Source organism: Salvia miltiorrhiza, chromosome 1, assembly GCF_028751815.1.
Source record: "Salvia miltiorrhiza cultivar Shanhuang (shh) chromosome 1, IMPLAD_Smil_shh, whole genome shotgun sequence".
NCBI classification, from domain to species: domain Eukaryota; kingdom Viridiplantae; phylum Streptophyta; class Magnoliopsida; order Lamiales; family Lamiaceae; genus Salvia; species Salvia miltiorrhiza.
The window spans coordinates 30,770,224-30,788,117 of record NC_080387.1 but is presented as its reverse complement, the minus strand read 5'-3'; the positions used below and the strand labels follow the sequence as shown (position 1 = coordinate 30,788,117).

At 35.8% G+C, this 17,894-nt stretch overlaps 1 protein-coding gene and 1 long non-coding RNA gene across 2 annotated transcripts; one reads left to right on the top strand and one right to left on the bottom strand.

Moving 5' to 3' along the window:
• Positions 1-1,353: 1,353 nt before the first annotated feature.
• LOC131019845 (uncharacterized) lies at positions 1,354-2,295 on the bottom strand. Its single transcript, XR_009100489.1, has 2 exons — positions 1,983-2,295; positions 1,354-1,870 (listed from the first exon to the last, which is right to left on the bottom strand). It is a non-coding gene; the product is annotated as an uncharacterized LOC131019845 (long non-coding RNA).
• A 6,786-nt stretch (positions 2,296-9,081) lies between these two features.
• LOC131006152 (uncharacterized) lies at positions 9,082-10,173 on the top strand. The gene has a single exon (XM_057933327.1). The coding sequence runs from the start codon at positions 9,082-9,084 to the stop codon at positions 10,171-10,173; it is 1,092 nt and encodes a 363-aa protein (XP_057789310.1).
• Positions 10,174-17,894: the final 7,721 nt, after the last annotated feature.

The window sequence follows — 17,894 nt, the reverse complement described above, 5'->3', positions numbered from 1 at the left end:
ATCACACTTAACACACAAAATACCAATTTCTTAATTCACATGACGAAAAGAATTTGGTCTTGCTTCATGGGACGGAGGGAGTATTAGATAATTTTTTATATATATAACCGTTGGTCTGAAGTGTGAACCGTTTCTCTCTCTCTCCAAAAACTTGATTAATCATAATTCATAAGATATAATCTGCAGTGATTATGCAAAAACTTTTCACACACACCTACTAATAGAGTTGTTAAGTACACGCTTCTCTCTCTCTAAAAAGTTATTTTAACTCTAAACTTCAAACTTTCCGACCAATAGATCTTTTGTTTGTTCCTTTTATTTGGATTGTATTTATTTATTTTATGTTATTATTTTTGTCTCCCGGCCCTCATATTCAGTGAAATTTAATCTCCAATTCTTCACAAATTGTGTTTCTTAATTTTTAGTGTTTTTATGCCTAATTCTTGTAATTTGAAGGAACTTTTTTTTTAATTATCATTCACTTTGTCACGTTGACCTCTTCCATCAGTATGATGATTGTGTGAGAATTTGTTTTTTGGTTGGAGAAGATTATAGGAATTACAATTTAGTTCTGTATTATTACTATAATTATAATAATTAAATGCAAAAAATTCATCTCAATAATAGAAAAAGTTGTCACACTCTTTCATTCAAAGAAAACTGCGGCTTGGCCACGCTTTCTTCCCTTGTGCCGACTTTCTCAATAAAAAAAGAAAATGAGTTAATTGTGATTTAATATCATATAATATTATTTGAAAAAATATATAAGAAATGACATATGCGACAATAATTAATATTATTGTTTAGAAACTTGCGATTGCGATTTTTATACGCTTTTAGAACAGAGCTCATCAGATAGTAACTTAATTAAAAACTCAAGAATATATAAACCATAATTTGTTATTAATTGATTCTAATTGAGAGTTGCCGATTAAATTTTAATAATTATCATACTATTTTCACTTCAAATTAATTAAAAGAAATTAAAATTAAGGTATGTTTGGAATTAATGTGTGGGAGAGAAATTGTGTCAGGAGGTCATCACTAGATTGCGAACGTACGCATAGAAAGTTACATGCATGATAATTTATTTTGTATATTTAACTAATTTATTAACATGATGTTGTTTCCCCATGAAAGTACATAAAAGGAAAGCATTGGAAGACAAAAACCAATTGCATTTCCATGCTTGGTTAGTTGGTTAAGAGTAAAGCAACATTTAATTAGTTCATGAGTTAAATCCTAATTAATTAATTAGACGTGCGAATTAATCATCTCTAAGAGAAACACATTTTTGTATTTGTAACTACAAATTATTTCACTAGTTATCCATAGACGTTTGGTAGTGGTGTATATGTAAACCAAAATTTAAAAAAATATTGGCAAAATTCGAATCTACTACACATACAAAATAATTAATTACAAAAAGAATATTGCATGACTTGTAGCGGATTTTTTCAGCTTACATGCAATATTATAAAAGGTGAAGGTGCATATAGACCCCTGTAGTGTAGGCCCTTATAGCGTATTGCTCCTCATACTCACTGTGTGTGCAAATTAGCCCCTAAAGTTCAAAAAATCGTACACTTAAACCCCTCTGACCAAACGCCGTCAGTCAACGTTAATGATTTTTTTTTTAATTCGAATTGTGGGGCCCACCTGCAATTTTTTCTGCATATTCCTTTTTTTCTTCTTCTTGCTTAGCAGTCATCTTTCTCAGCAGATTTCAACCAAATTTTTGATGCTAAAGCTCCACTCACCGACGACGACGGCATCAGCAAGTCCGCCGCCGTCACCTACAAGACCCACCCTGCCGACACCCTCGCCTCCATCTCCGCTGCTGATGAAGAGCACATTCGTCACTCTCCATCTGCAACATTAATCACCATATATATTTTTTAGGTTTTGATTCTTGGGACCTGGATCAAAATTTTGGGTAGGCGTGGGGGTGATAGTGTCTGCAACAAGAATAGTGTGCTTACTTTGGTTGTGTTGGGGAGCAAGCTTCTCAACTTAGCAAGATGATTGTTGATTCTCTCTCTTCGCCGCCTCTCCGCGTCGTTTTGGCTCTTGGACGCGGCCAGCGCCTTGGCGTCCATGATTTCTTAGGTGGAGAGCTTCTGCAGCTCCGCGTGGAGGCTGAAGGGGGCGCCAGAGGCGCCATGGCGCCCTAGTGACTGCGAGAGCAGCCGTAGCTGCTGTTCCGACTCGTATCCCGCCGACGGCCTCCTGCTGAACATGCCACCGTAAACGGCTGCGCCGCGGCGGCAGAGAGGAGATTAGATTTCTGGCGAGAGTTTCTGGCGAGAGTTTTTGAGAAAGAGAGAGTGAAGTTTAGAGAAGAAGAAGAAAGGAAGGCGGGCCCCACAATTCGAATTAAAAATAATAAAAAATAAAAATCACTGACGTTGACTGACGGCTTTTGGTTAGAGGGGTTTAAGTGTACGATTTTTTAAATTTTAGGGGCTAATTTGCACACACAGTGAATATGGGAGGAGCAATACGCTATAGGGACCTACACTACGGGGGCCTATCTGCACATTAACCCTATTATAATAGCATACATGATCTTTTCCTAAAATTCTCATATTTATAGTTTGATACATGACATAAGATTGTGGCGAAATTAAATAATGCATCGTGATTAATGTGTGAGGCCAAAAAAAGTCTCATATTCAACTCCACCATGGCATAAAATTTTAAATATTTATATTTCTTTAATAAAAAAGAAATTAAATAATGCGAAGACAACTATAGAGCTCAGGATACGGTATCGTGTCTTGGTTCATTTCCTAGTGAACAAGATATCATTATTAAATAAGATTTGCGAAAATTCCAAAATTCAAGTATTTCTGTGAACTCAATGCGATTAAATCATTTAGCCACAATATCTTAGCGCGGTTAGCACTTAGCACAATAAGAAAAGATATTTCAAAAGTATACTATCACTACAAATTAAATCTTCCAAAATACTAAATGAAACAAGTAAGCTTATTTTTAAAAAATTATAAGATGTTTCGAGAGTTTGTAATATGTAGTTTCTTAAGAATTTATAAGTTGTTAAAATATTTGAATTAATTGAGCTTATAAGCTAGAGAGATAACTTTTAGTTAGAGAATAAAATCTTTGTTAGATGGAGAAAATGGAAGAAAGATGAGGTTGAGAGAGTATATAAAAATAACACATTATAGTTAAATAATCTTTCTAAAATAATTGTTACGTATAAAATTATAAAAAAATAAAATAAATTGAAGTAGAGGAACTTATTTTTTAGGAAGCTTATAAACTTTAAGTTTAGTTTTAGAACTTATAAGTTGTTTAAAAACTTAATTTGTCAAACACTTTTTAAAAATTTATAAATTTTAAATAATTTACAAATTATTTTGAAGAGATTATAAACTCAGTCAAATACCCTCACCTAGCATAAGATTTTTCATTGTAAAGATATTCATAAACAATCGGGTTTTAATTAGTTGTGGGCACAAAGAAGAAAGTAAAGATAATGGAATAGCCGCAATTAGGGAGCATAAGGTCCAGTAATTATAGGCATTAATGGGTAATTAGAAGTTGGGAGACAATATTAATGGATAAGTGGAAAATCATGAATTTCTACTCATTACATAGTGGCTAAATTTGACCACCTAAAGTGACTGCATGTTGTTAGACACTGTCGTTTTCGTGCTCCCTTTTTGTTCGAATTGAATCAAGTTTTCCACAATTTTGTTTATATTTATTATTTTAATAACATTTTTAATAAAAATAAAATTTATTACTATAAATTAAATTTAATTTTCATTTAAAAAAATTAAAATTATATACCCTAACTTTGAATTTAACAATCATAATAATAAATTATTACATTATAGAAGTGAAACCAAATATTATTATATGCCTTAATTGTATGAAATAAATTTTAATTAATACAAAATTAAATTAAAGCAAGCGTGATTGAAATTGAAAAAAAAAAAGAAATTTTTTTGAAAATCACACAAAATGAAACACCCATCACACTTCATCTCAAGATATAAATACATTTACATAATTTGACCCCCCCCCCCAAAAAAAAAGGTATACTTCCGAGTTTTTTTTTCTTTCCAATTTTTATCATTATGATATTTTAACTTTAATTTATTGTTTGTTTGATAAAATTAATTACCACAAGTCTCTAGCTTTCTTCTTTTCACATTTTCTACTCTTGTTTATATGCGTAGTCAAATAGCACCACTCTTTTATATATATATATATATATAAGGAGAGGTTCAAGAAAGAACCACTAAATAAAAAAAGAACGGAGAACTATTTTCAGCCATTCGATCATTAAGATCTATGGTGGATTCATCATCTTGTTGGATGAATGCAGATCTTGGGTTCGAATCCTGAAGGGAGCAATTTTTTTTTTGTTTTTTTTAGTGCATTAATTTTTACTGCAAATGCATTAATTTTTACAGTGGATTCATTAGATTTGATGGTTCACACGTTCTCACAAATAATGTAGGTCTCTCTAGAACCACACCCTATATATATATATATATATATATATATATATATATATATATAAGACCTTTATTTTTCGTGAGATACCGAGTACAATGAATAAGACATATATACTTATGAACAAGGCAATATATATTGATGAATGAAACTGGCTTACGGATAAAGGGGGGAGTTTGCGGGAGGATCTTCTTGCGATAAGCCCAACAAATGCTGAGACACTGGAGTGGGCCGAAAACAAAGGCCCAACAAGCGAAGTTTATGTGGATACAGATGTTTTAAGCCCAAACGATCTTGGTTTTAATCAGGGTCCTTCTCCAATTGCAACTCAATCTGATCTCCCTCGAAGTGCGCACGCCCCCGATTTAAATGACGGAACTCACCTGGATTCAGAAAGGAATAGAGAAGCCGAATCCTCTCATTCAACACAAAACTCTTTGCCTGATCGAATTGTAACACCAGACCAGGAGATACAGTTTGGTGAGAGCGCCCCGAGTAGTAAAGGGGAAGAATTTCAGAAGAGTACATCGAAGGAGGTTGAAACAGATCTGGAGGCAATTGATTCTCCTGGAAGTGAGTTTCCCGTTAGGGCTGAGCATAAACCGAACCGGACCGAAAAAACCGACCGAACCGATCAATTTTGGTTCGGTTCGGTTTTTAAATTTTTGGATCGGTTTTCGGTTCGGTTTGCAAAATTAAAAACCGATCAGTTATCGGTTCGGTTTCGGTTTCCCGGCCATGGTTCGGTCGGAAACCGAACCGAACCGATATATATATATTTTATTAAATAAATTATTTAATATATATATATATATATATATAATAATGTAGTTAAGTGATTCAAAACCATAACATAAGAATTCAGATCTGAATCCCCGCCGCTGCGCCTCATCACTCTTCTTCACTCTTCAATCACTCACCCCACCTGTCGGCCGCTGCAACCTTAGCAGATCGGCGACACCAGGCCGCTCCCTCTCCGTCCACCGGTGCGGCCGCTCCCTCTCTGTCCTCGGCTACTCGTGCTTCACAGCCACAAGCCCACAGAGCACTGCCTTCGCCTCTTATTCTCCCTCTTCGCCGCCAGCGGCATAGCCCGCCGCCTGTACTGCGCCTCGGCCGGCCTCCCCTCCCCTCCTCGCCGCGACGACACCCTTATTACGGACAGCTGAGTAGTTTGCTTACTCATCAAGCATTTTCTAATTTTTGGATATACGACTAATATGCTTATGAATCTATTAGTGTATAACTTTAATTTATTAATTTTGCCTATGAATCTATGGTATACAATAGGGCATATGTTTGCAACTCTCAATTGTCTATCGAAGCTTTTGAATTTTTGATATGTGACAGAAGAATTTGCTCCTTCACTGATTGATTTTTTTTATGTGACTAAAGATCGGTTGGTTCGGTAAACCGACCGAAACCGATTGGTTTTTGCCGGTTCGGTTTAGGTCGGTTTTTCAGTTTGACTCGGTTGGTTCGGTTCTTGTTTCTAGCTTATCGGTTCGGTTTCGGTTTTCTTAATTTGGTGTCGGTCGGTTCGGTTTTGAACCGATGCACACCCCTATTTCCCGTGATTCAAACCGGGGGTAGGAGGAAAGGAAAGGAAAAGAAGGAGTCGAGAAGATCAGACGTCCAAAGCAAACTTCAAATTTCTCCAAAACCAAAAGGTAATAGAAAGAAAAACAGAAAGCAAAGTAGAGAAGAGGCGAAAAATAAATGGGGGATTTTCATCTCAAATCTGGAAAATGAAGGAAACTCGGACAGACAAGAGGAAAGCTTGAAGACAGTACAGAGGAACAATGAAGTGCCCGAAGTCATGGATAAAGAAATATCGGCGAGTCAAGAAATTTGGTCGCTGGGTAAACAGCTGGGGATTACAAGTCATCTTGAAGATAGTGAAGTTGAACGCCAGATTGCGCATCAAGGTAAGTACCAAGACACAGAGAAAGATAGGAGTTTACCAGTTAGTTTCCCATGAATTTTTTGTCTTACAATGTGAGGGGCTTGGGGAGTATTGCGAAACAAAGGGATGTGAGTGTTTTGGTTAGAAACCAGAACTGGATTTTTGTTGCCTCCAGGAAACAAAGATGGAGAATTTTCTTGATTTCTTTTGTCAATCTTGGTGGGGGGTAAATAACTTCGAAGTGGCGGTGAGGAACTCTGAAGGGAGGGCCGGAGGGATTGCTTGTGTGTGGAATAGAGATGTTTTTGAGGCTTCCAGTAAATGGGATCTTCCTGGGGCAGTGGTTGTTAATGGTATTGTTAAAAAAGGGAATATTGGGTGTTGTATCATTAACGTCTATGCACCGGCTCGAGCAGGGGAGAAACATAGATTGTGGGATGCTATCGGAACTATTGTTGTTCAAAATGCAGATATGTGTGTTTGCGTTATGGGAGACTTCAATGTGGTGAGAAGAAGGGAGGAAAGAGCAGGCAATGGGGAGACTTTTAATGAGGCAGAGGCAAGAGGGTTTGATGATTTCATTTGTAGTAATGAGTTAGAGGAAATCAGAATTCAAGGTCGGAAATACACCTGGTTTAAGCCGAATGGTAGATGTAAGAGCAAGTTGGACCGGTTCCTGGTTAATGAGGAATGGTTGCGAGTGTGGGAAGGATCAGTTGCATGTGGTCTTCAAAGAACCATTTCAGATCACCTGCCTATCCAACTCAGGACCAAATGCGAAGATTGGGGCCCTACACCGTTCCGGTTTCTTAACGTTTGGGTATCACACCCGGACTTCCATGATGTTGTTGATGATGTGTGGTCAAAGGCAGATGTTGTGGGCTGGAAAAGTTTCGTTGTCAAAGAGAAACTAAAAATGCTTAAGGTGAAGTTAAAGGAATGGAACAAATTGACCTTTGGAAGTATTGATCACAGGATTCAAAGTTTGAAGATTGAAATTCAAGAAATGGATAAAAAAGACGAGGACAGTGGGCTGCAGGAATCAGAAATTATCAGGAGAAACGAAGCTCAAGCGAAGTTGTTCCTTCAATTAAAAGACAAACAGAGTCTGATGAAGCAGAAAGCTAAAATCAAATGGTTGCAAGATGGAGATCTCAACACTAGCTTCTTTCATCGGGCCATAATTGGGAGACGTAAAAGAAATGAAATTTCTGGTCTTGTTTTTGAGAATCAGTGGATTTCAAACCCGGTTGAAATCAAAGCGAGAATCAGAGATCATTTCGGATCTTTCTTCAAACGACGACAGCGCCATTTACCAAACCTTCCTCTTGATCTTATGAAAATGAGGCTTTCGAACGAGGAAAGAGTATGGTTGATTCGGGATTTTGATCTGGACGAGATTAAGACGGCGGTTTGGAGTTGCAGCGGTGATAAGAGTCCGGGTCCAGATGGTTTTAATTTTGTATTTTGGAGAGCAGCATGGCATACCGTCAAAGAGGATTTATTGCAAGTGATGAAGGAATTCCATCAGAACGGGGCTATCCCTAGAGGGTGTAATTCAACATTTATCGTTCTCATCCCGAAAAAAGAAGGCGCCGAGTCTTTGGAGGAATTCAGACCTATTTCTCTCATTAGTAGTTTATATAAAATCATTGCAAAAGTCCTCGCCGGGAGATTGAAGGAGGTTGTTGGGTCGATTATTTCAGAAAAGCAGAGTGCGTTTGTAAAAGGTCGATCTATTCTTGATGGAGTTGTTATCTTGAACGAAGCAGTGACAGAGGCCAAGAAAAGGAAAAAAGGTCGAATTTTCTTCAAAATCGACTTCGCCAAAGCTTACGATTCCGTTCAATGGGACTTCTTGGATAGACTGTTGTTGCTCCTGAATTTCGATGGTAAGTGGAGGAGTTGGATCAGGGGATGCTTATCTTCAGCGTCCGCAAGTATACTGGTAAATGGGTCGTCTTCGGGTGATTTTAAAATGGAGAGAGGTCTTCGACAAGGCGACCCAATGTCACCGTTTCTGTTTTTAATAGTCGTCGAAGGTCTTAACTCACTCATTGAAAAGGCAACAGAAAAACTGATCGTGGTTCCAGTGTTGATGGGGAGAGACAAGATTCCGATCTCTCATCTGCAATACGCAGATGACACTATCTTTTTTCTTGATGAAGATGAGAGGAATGTGTTGGCCATCAAGAACCTGTTACTTCTCTTCCAGTTCTTGTCGGGGTTGGCGGTTAATTTTGAGAAGAGTTGCATCATGGGAGTGTCGGTGACCGCAGAAAAAATTGTCAGATGGGCAACAATCCTTAGATGCAAGGCGGACGCCTTCCCTTGTAAGTACCTCGGTATTAAGGTGGGTGGCCGAAGGAATTGCATTGGGGACTGGAATTTCCTGGTTGACAAAGTCGCAAAGAAAATTGGAGGATGGAAGAGAAAAACCTTGTCGCTTGCTGGGCGAATTACTCTGATCAAATCGGTGTTGCAAGCCATCCCGGTATTTCAACTTTCTTTCTCCTTTATCCCAAAAACGGTGATTAGTAGGCTTAATTCTCTGTTCTGTAAGTTCCTTTGGGGGGGAAATGGAGAGTCGAGTGGCATTGCTTGGGTCAAATGGAGTGCCCTCTGCTACAAAAAGAGAGAGGGGGGGGTTGGGGTTTCGGAATCTGGAATGGTTTAATCAGGTAATGGTTTTTAAATGGCTTTGGAGATATTTGACGGGGGATGAAGCTCTTTGGGCTAGGGTGGTTAAATCCATTTATGGTGAGGTGAGCTGGGGGATTGAGGGAGAATGCAGGTTGGAGAATAGGGGTGGGGGAAAGGGATGGTGGGCGAGATTAATTGCGAAGAGTGGGGAGAAGGACGAGAAATGGTTCTCTAGTAATATTTCTCGGCGGGTGGGTGATGGGATGAGGATTAGCTTCTGGGACGAGGTGTGGGTTGGGTGTAAACCTCTGAAATTCGTCTTCCCTAGATTATTCAATCTATGTGGTAACAAAAGAGGATGTGTGGGAGAGATGGGATTTTGGGAGAACGGGAACTGGATTTGGGAGATCGGATGGAGAAGGGAGCTGAGAGATAGGGAAAGAGGGATGTGGGAGGAGCTGAGGACTTTTTGCTCTCATATTACTCCTTGTGCAGGGAAGGAAGACGACTGGCAGTGGAAACCCGGCAAAGACGCAGCTTTTTCAACAAAGACAGGTTATGATACCATTGTGGCTTCTAAAAACGGTCAGCTGACGGAAACGGGTAACGACGCAGCTCAAGTTTGGAAGGCTAAGACTCCCCATAAGGCAGCTGTGACAGCATGGAGAGTCTTGCTTAACAGATTGCCTACATGTGATAATTTGCTTAGGAGAAATGTTGCAATTGGTCCTGAAGAGAGATGGTGTAACTCATGTGTGATGCAAGAAGAAACGGCGGAACATATCTTTTTGAATTGCCCCAAAGTTGAGATGGTCTGGGATGGAATTTTGCAATGGCTGGACATTAAAACAGCAAAGCCTAAAGGTATTACTCAACACTTTAAATCCTTTGTCTTTGGCGCTAGAAGGAAGAAAGGGAGAAAACTACTTCTTGCTCTTTGGGTTGGGATTGTGTGGCTGATTTGGAAATATAGAAACGAGAGCAGGTTTGAGGGTAGGGTATGGGATGCTAAGAAGCTCGTTTTGGATTTGAAGGGTAGATTATGGAGTTGGAACAAAATAAACCAATTGGTGGATGTCAATGTGCCCTTCTCCTCTTGGTGTTCTTGTGAACATAAACTCGCTTTTTTGTAATACTCTTGGTACCTCTGGTACCTTGGGTTCTCTCTTTTCTTTGTCAATAAAGTTTCTTTTTCACTGATCAAAAAAAAAATATATATATTGATGAATAACAAAATTTAAAATATTTCGCTCCCTCCAGGATTCGAACCCTGAGAACAAAATTTGCCATCTAGGTACAATATCAGCCATATAATTGATAAAATAAATGCATGAGATCGTGTCTAAGATCTCACTAAAAATAGGGGGTCTCATTGGAGCGCATATGGTTGACTTCTATAAGAAAACCTCCCTATAGAGAGAAAGAAGACATAATCTGGTTCGTTGGATCAAAAGTAATCAAGGGATGAGATTGAAAGTTCTTTTAATTATTATAATCATTTCTAATATTAAGTGAATAAATCTGACGTTTGTAAAGTCAATTAAGTAAAAATAAAATAAACAGAATTTGGTAAGAATTATCCTTAAAATTTCTCACCTTCCAAATCTGTAGCAAATCTTCGTTCGTTTCGATGGGATTTGACTATACGTATGTGTTTATTTTTTATACCATCACTGAGGACGGTAAGTTATTGATTCTTTGTGTTGCTTCCGCTGTCGACGAACCCTGATTCATTATTTTCTGCAGTCGTCGATCAGTCGCTTCTATTCATTCAGTATTTATCGAAAGCTGGTTCATAGAAATCATTCGATGGATATCAAGGTCATGTTCAAAACAAATATAACGCTGAACAAAAACATGTTGTTCAAAACGTTCAATACGCTCAAAACTAATAACAAAAACATGTTGTTTAAAACGTTCAGTATGTTCAAAAACATGCTGTTCAAAAACGTTCAATACATTCTTAAAAACATGAACGTTCAATACGTTCTTAAAAACACAACATCAAGAATTGAGCTTGAAAAAATCTTTTCATATAAAACGCTGATTACGAGAATCTTATAGATATATATTTACGGTTACTAATAAAATGAAGATTACAAATCTAACCTTTTCATATAAAATAAATATATAAAATCTAAAATTAATTCAACCGTTAGATTTGATTTATTCAATGCTCAAGATTAATTCTCCATTCTCTGCATATATATCCTTCGCTATTGAACTTTCCCCTATATATATGTGTGTGTGTGTGTGTTTTTTTTTCATGGCTACAAATTAAAAAATAGTGTTAATATTACACTAATTTATAAAAGGGATAATTGTAGTTTATGGTTCGAACTTTAGAGTCATTTGTAAAAATAGTCCAAATTTTGAAATATATAGAAAAATAGCTTAAACTTTAAAGTTATTATTTGTAAAAATAACATGAATAAACTTTAGAGTCATTTGTAGAAGTGGTATGAATTTTAGAGTTATTTGTAAAAATGACACAAATTTTATTGAATACAAAAAATGGCCTTAATTTTTCATAAAAATTATGAAAATGGTATGAGTTTACACTTTCGGACTCGAATTATGAAAAATTGAAAGCTCGAAGTTATGAAAATGGTATGAGTTTACACTTTCTAACAAAATATAATAATTCTCTTCTCATACGAATCTTACTCTCGCACAAATAATTTTTATCTCGCAAAATATTTTTGACATCACGAATTTTTTGAATTATAATGAGCGTGACAACACAAATTTATTGCGAGAGAAGATAAAATTATTTATGCGAGGTTAGGTTCATATGAAAAGAGAATTCTTATAATTTGTTTACAATATGAGAATGCACCAAGTGAACTTAAAAATTTCACATAATTTTCATATGAACTTCGTGACTTCTCCGTTGTTATAATTCAAGCCATTTTTTGTTTTTATGAAAGTTGGGCCATTTTTACAAAATAATTTTAAAATTCAAACTATTTTTGTATATTTTAAAGTTCAGACTATTCTCACAAATTACTTCAAAGTTCGGGCCATTTTTACAAATTATTCCAAAGTTTAAGTCGGTTTTCGTATATTTATTAAAATTCAGGTCATTTTTACAAATGTCTTGAAAGTTCATGATATGTTTTTAGATATTCTAAAATTCGGTCAATTTTTACAAATGACTCCAAAGTTCGAGTCATACATTACAATAATCCTTTATAAAATATGTCAAATATCAAAATTAGTCGGTAAGTGGTTAATGCCCAAGTTCTGAAGGTCTTTGGTTCGAGTCAATTGTGGCACGGTCTTTAATTTTTTTTATTTACTTGTGTAATTTATCATTTTTTTTATCAAATTCAGTTAAAAAATTGTTAAATTTTAATTTTTTTAGTACTTATTATTCCTATAAGAAACATTAATTGTTCATAGTTTCTACGAATTATGTTTGGATTGGGACTGTTTGGCTGATCTGGAAGTATAGGAATGAGAGTAGGTTTGAGAACAAGAATTGGGAGGTGTCCAATCTTGTTAATGAGGTCAAAGGGAGGCTTTGGAGCTGGAACAAAATATTCCATGTTGTCGAGTCCAATGTTTCTTTTACTTTGTGGTGCTCCAACGAGTTTGCACCACTTGTTTGATGTTTTTGGTACTCCTAGTACCACCCCAGTTTTTTAATGAATTTTTTATTGATCAAAAAAAAAAAAAAGTTTCTACGAATTATGTTGTATTATTATATCTACGTTCTTCGGTTAAGGCAAAAATGCAGTTCGTAGTAAGCGGTATTAATGATAGAGGTGGTTTTGGTATGACCAGGTGTACATCATGTTGCATCTTCATTTAGACCCTAACTCGTATTCTGATCCGAACTTATATCTTGATACAAATTTTATAAATAACATTATTTTGAGTGCCGGTCACCCGATTGCAGGGACGGAGCCAGGAATTAAGTTCGAGGACTAGAATTTTTTTTAGGCATTCCGTATATTTAAGGCATTTTTTTACTAAAATACGAGCATAATAGTAATAATAACGAACTATATTTTTATAGATTATATAGTTTCAATATATTACAAATTAATTTCAATCCATTACAAATTTTATTTTGAACATTTCGTAAATTTTAGATATTTTTTTTATTAAAAGACAAGTATAATCTAAATAATAAACAATTTTTTTTGGGCATTTCATACATTTTCTATTAAAAGACAAGTATAATAATAATAGTAATAATAATAATGAACAATATTTTTATAGATTATATAATTTTAAATAACACGATTATCCTTAAGTTAGGTATATGAGTTAATATAACAAGCAAATCAACTTTTGTATAACAAAGTTCTTTTATAATAAATATAGACATATATCTTCAAAAATAAATTATGTATATAAAAAAAATTCTCAAAATTTGGGAGGGGGCAACCCCCCTAGCCCCCTGACTCCGACCCTGCCTGATTGTGCGGTACACTCGATTGGACTCAAATTTTTATTAATGGTGACACTTATCACAGGAAACATCATTGAGTTACTGCTCAACCAACAAATTAATTAATGTGTTAATTGTACTAATCAGAAAAAGTAGCCCAGAGAAGCGATACATCTTGAAGCTGAAGATCACCTACGCTTTATCTGAAAAGCATTTAAAACCTGAATTCATTATTTCAGTCAAATTTTAAATAAAAAATAATATCAAAGAAAACAGTCAAATACCATGATAATAATGTTTTCAATTCATTTTCTTCTCTCAACTCTCTGCTCCCTATTTGTCTGTAAAAGCCCGGCCCAGATCCTAGACTAGGTCGATCTCATCTCTCCAATTTCCTTTTTATTTATTTTTTAAAATATTTTTTGGTCCTAGTGTAATTGAATATGTTCATACAATTAAATTTAATGTCGCTCAATTTAGTTTGATCATCATAATTCATACATATAATATATTTGATAGACTTAATACATCAAAATATCCATATTCATATAACAAAAAAAAAAAAAAAATACTCCATCCGTCTATGAAATAACTTCATACTTTCTTTTTTGGAACGTCGATAAAAAAAAATTTCTATCTATTTTTGGACTATACATCACCACTTAGAATACTACATTTATCTTACTTTACATTTTCATCATTCCTCATAATAATTACAACACATTTTCACCACTCTCAATATACTCAACAACTTTTTCTTTACTTTCAATATACTCAATAACTTTTTTTTTAAAACTCGTGTCACACTCTTCTAGGAAGTTCTTTCATTGACAGAGGGAATATTCATTAACATAAAAAAAAAACACTTAAAAACTAATCAATTTTTTGTTAAAGAAGACAATTTTGGTCTCTCTCTCTATCTCTCTCTTTTTCTCTTTCTACGGGTGATGGCAACAATTAGTCCCCGCTGATGACGGCAATGCTCTCTCACGACCGGTGCTGCTATACATTTTCCCTCACTCGAGCGAAGACTTGCGAATGTGAATCGAGCAGTGCCACGGCCAAAAATCATCTGCGACGTCTCCAGATTCATGTCGCGGTATAAAATTCAAAGCCACAATGATTCTACCTGCAACCGGCATAACCAGCGCCCGAGGTGTTGGAGAATAATGCGATGCTAAATGTCGGTGTAAATCTGCCGCGCCTTGGAGGTGATATTGGGGGCGATTTGGCGACGGAGATCCTTGTGATCCTGGCTGAACATGTAAATGAGGTTGTCTCGTCGAAGTGCTTCTTCCCGAAGGGGTAGCCGACGAGGTGGGAGGCGTCAGGGAGGACATCCACTACAAAAAAATAGAGATTACCGACGGTGATTTACCGTCGGTATTGACAGCACGGCGGCCGGTAATGTAGTTGTCGGCGGTGTTACCGGCGACAAATCGCCGTCGGTGATTTCCTCGTCGATAACGCCATTACCGACAGCGATCGGCCGCCGCCAGCAATTAACGGCGGTGAAGCTGCCGGCATTTCCGCCGTTGAACGGTGGAGAGTTGTCGAAAAATTATCGACGGCAAATGTCGTCGCTAATTAGCGGCGGCGCCACCACCGTCAATAATGTAGACCGGACGGCGGTGGCGCACTTGCCGGACTTGGCCGAGGTATTACCGATGGCAAAACGCCGTCGCTAATATTTTTTAATTATTTTTTTAAAAATTTATTTATTTTATTTTATTTATTTATTTTATTGTATATCCATAATTTATTTCTGTATTTATACAGTATTGCATAAGTTAGACGAACTTTCCAGTCGGTAACCCATCTTAGTTGTGCTCTAAGTCGAGCACACTTAACCTTGAAGTTCTTTTCGAGTAGTCACCAGTACAGAACACTCGTATTATTGATATATCTAGTACCTATTAATTCATTTAAAGTTTACTTCAATATACAATATCATATATATTCATAACTGTTAGGTCCGGAGGGTCTCGAATAGGTGTATGGGGGGAGGGGGGGAAATACACCTATAGGCTATTTTTCAAAACGAAACTTGAAACACAAACTGACACAACCTTTTCAGTTAAATAAGTTTAGTAAAGTTTTGGTTGATGACTAATACTGAATACTTTTCAGTAAGGAGTTATCAGTTAAGTCTGAGACTTTAATTGATACACGTAAAGCTTCAGTTAAGTTTGTTGAACAGAGAGATGTTATGAATCTTACTGACTATCCGAAAATTAATCAGTTAGACTAATAACACACGCGGCATAAAACTTTTCTTTCGAGATTAATCACGTTGTCAGAAATTAAGTTTCTATTTGCAGTTAATCAGTTTTCAATTGGAGAAGGTTTGAACACAAGTCAGAAGGTAAAAACTGAAAGCTGTAAACAATACAAATATTTTTACGTGGTTCGGAAAACACTTCCTACATCCATGGTCAGTCGATCATACTGACAAACTTCACTGGACATGTGCTTACGGGTGCACAACAAACCTAGACAACTTAAGATCCTATCTTCAATACCAACACACCTGGTTGGATTTCTCACTCTTAGCGCACACTGGGCACTAAGATGTCTTCAGAGACAGAGCACTGGTCTGAACTCCTTTACAACTCAAACTCTCAATTCGGTCAGTTGAATAGAGATTCGAAAACTTGCCAACTAGATTACAAAGAACAAGTTCTCTGCAATCAGTTATACCTAGGCTTTGGATATACAATATTTGCCTAAGTTCTAAGAGAATGTATGTAATCAGCAGTGACTAATTTTTGACTTTGTGATTCTGTTCTTTGATTCAAACTTTGGAATGGCTTTGAATGCTGAGTGACGAATTCGGCAGCGTTTCAGCTTATGTAGTTGAATCGGTGAAGATTGAAGTGATCCTCGAGCTCTATTTATAGGAGACGTCTTGAATAAATCCGTTGGCTGAAATGGTCTTCAAGAATTCTTCCGTAGAGAGTAATTTGAACTTGGGCTGAGGCTTCAATCTTATGTAGTTGAATCGGTGAAGATTATGTAGTTGAATCGGTGAAGATTGAAGTGATCCTCGAGCTCTATTTATAGGAGACGTCTTGAATAAATCCGTTGGCTGGAATGGTCTTCAAGAATTCTTCCGTAGAGAGTAATTTGAACTTGGGCTGAGGCTTCAATCTTCGAGGATCCTTATTTGGTAAGGACGACTATTGAGGAGCAGGAGAAATGACATCTCTGAAAAGGTAATCAACAAAAAGGAAAGGCCTCTGCAGAGAAAGGACGATCCTGAGATCTCTGCATTTAATGCGGTTGTACTTCTGGAGTGCGTGGCTTCCTTTAAACTTTAGAGGTTCAGTCCGAGGAAGAATGTCTAACTGATACTTGACTTTAGTATCAATTAGCTGAGTCCACGTAGCTAATATTAAGTAATCAGTTGTAACTGATTCTTGGACTGGTCAGTCAAATATCAGTATTTGACTCTGCCTTTCATCGTTACAATAATCGGCTACTTCAGTCTTCAGTCTTCAGTCCTTCGATCTTCAGTCTTCAGAACAGAACTAAACTAGAAAAATAACTCTAACACTTGAGTTCGAACAGTTCTAGTCTATTACACAAGAAACCTATTGATTTTGGTATCATCAAAACTAGGATTATGATATTTCATTAAGTTCCCAACAATAACCTTAGAATATGTCGAGATGATATCCAAAAAATGTTGTTAATTACGGATTGGGCTCGTTTCCGTCCTTATTTTCATGTCGGAAAAATATTTATTTATTTATTTATTTTTTTTTTTTTATTATTATTATTATTATTATTATTATTATTATTATTATTATTATTATTATCATCAATCTAGTTTATACACCATAAGTATTTTATCAATCTAGTATGAATCTTGAATTCTTACTAGGAATATTGTCTTAGATTAGTGATGAGTGAATCACTAATCAAATTAACATTCTTAAGTTATACTTATAAGTTTCTTACAAAGAATCTTGAATTCTTAGTAATAATATTAGATTAGTGATGATTGATGAGTGAATCACTAATCAAATTAATATTCTTAAGTTATAATTATAAGTTTCTTACTAAAAATCTTGAATTTTTAGTAATAATATTAGATTAGTGATGATTGATGAGTGAATCACTAATCAAATTAACAATCTTAAGTTATAATTATAAGATTCTTACTAAGAATCTTGAATTCTTAGGTAATATCTTACATTAGTGATGAGTAAATCACTAATCAAATTAACATTCTTAAGTTATAATTATAAGATTCTTACTACGAATCTTGAATTCTTAGTAATAATCTTAGATTAGTGATGAGTGATGAGTGAATCACTAATCAAATTAACATTCTTAAGTTATAATTATAAGTTTCTTACTAAGAATGTTGAATTCTTAGTAATAATATTAGATTAGTGATGATTGATGAGTGAATCACTAATCAAATTAACATTCTTAAGTTATAAT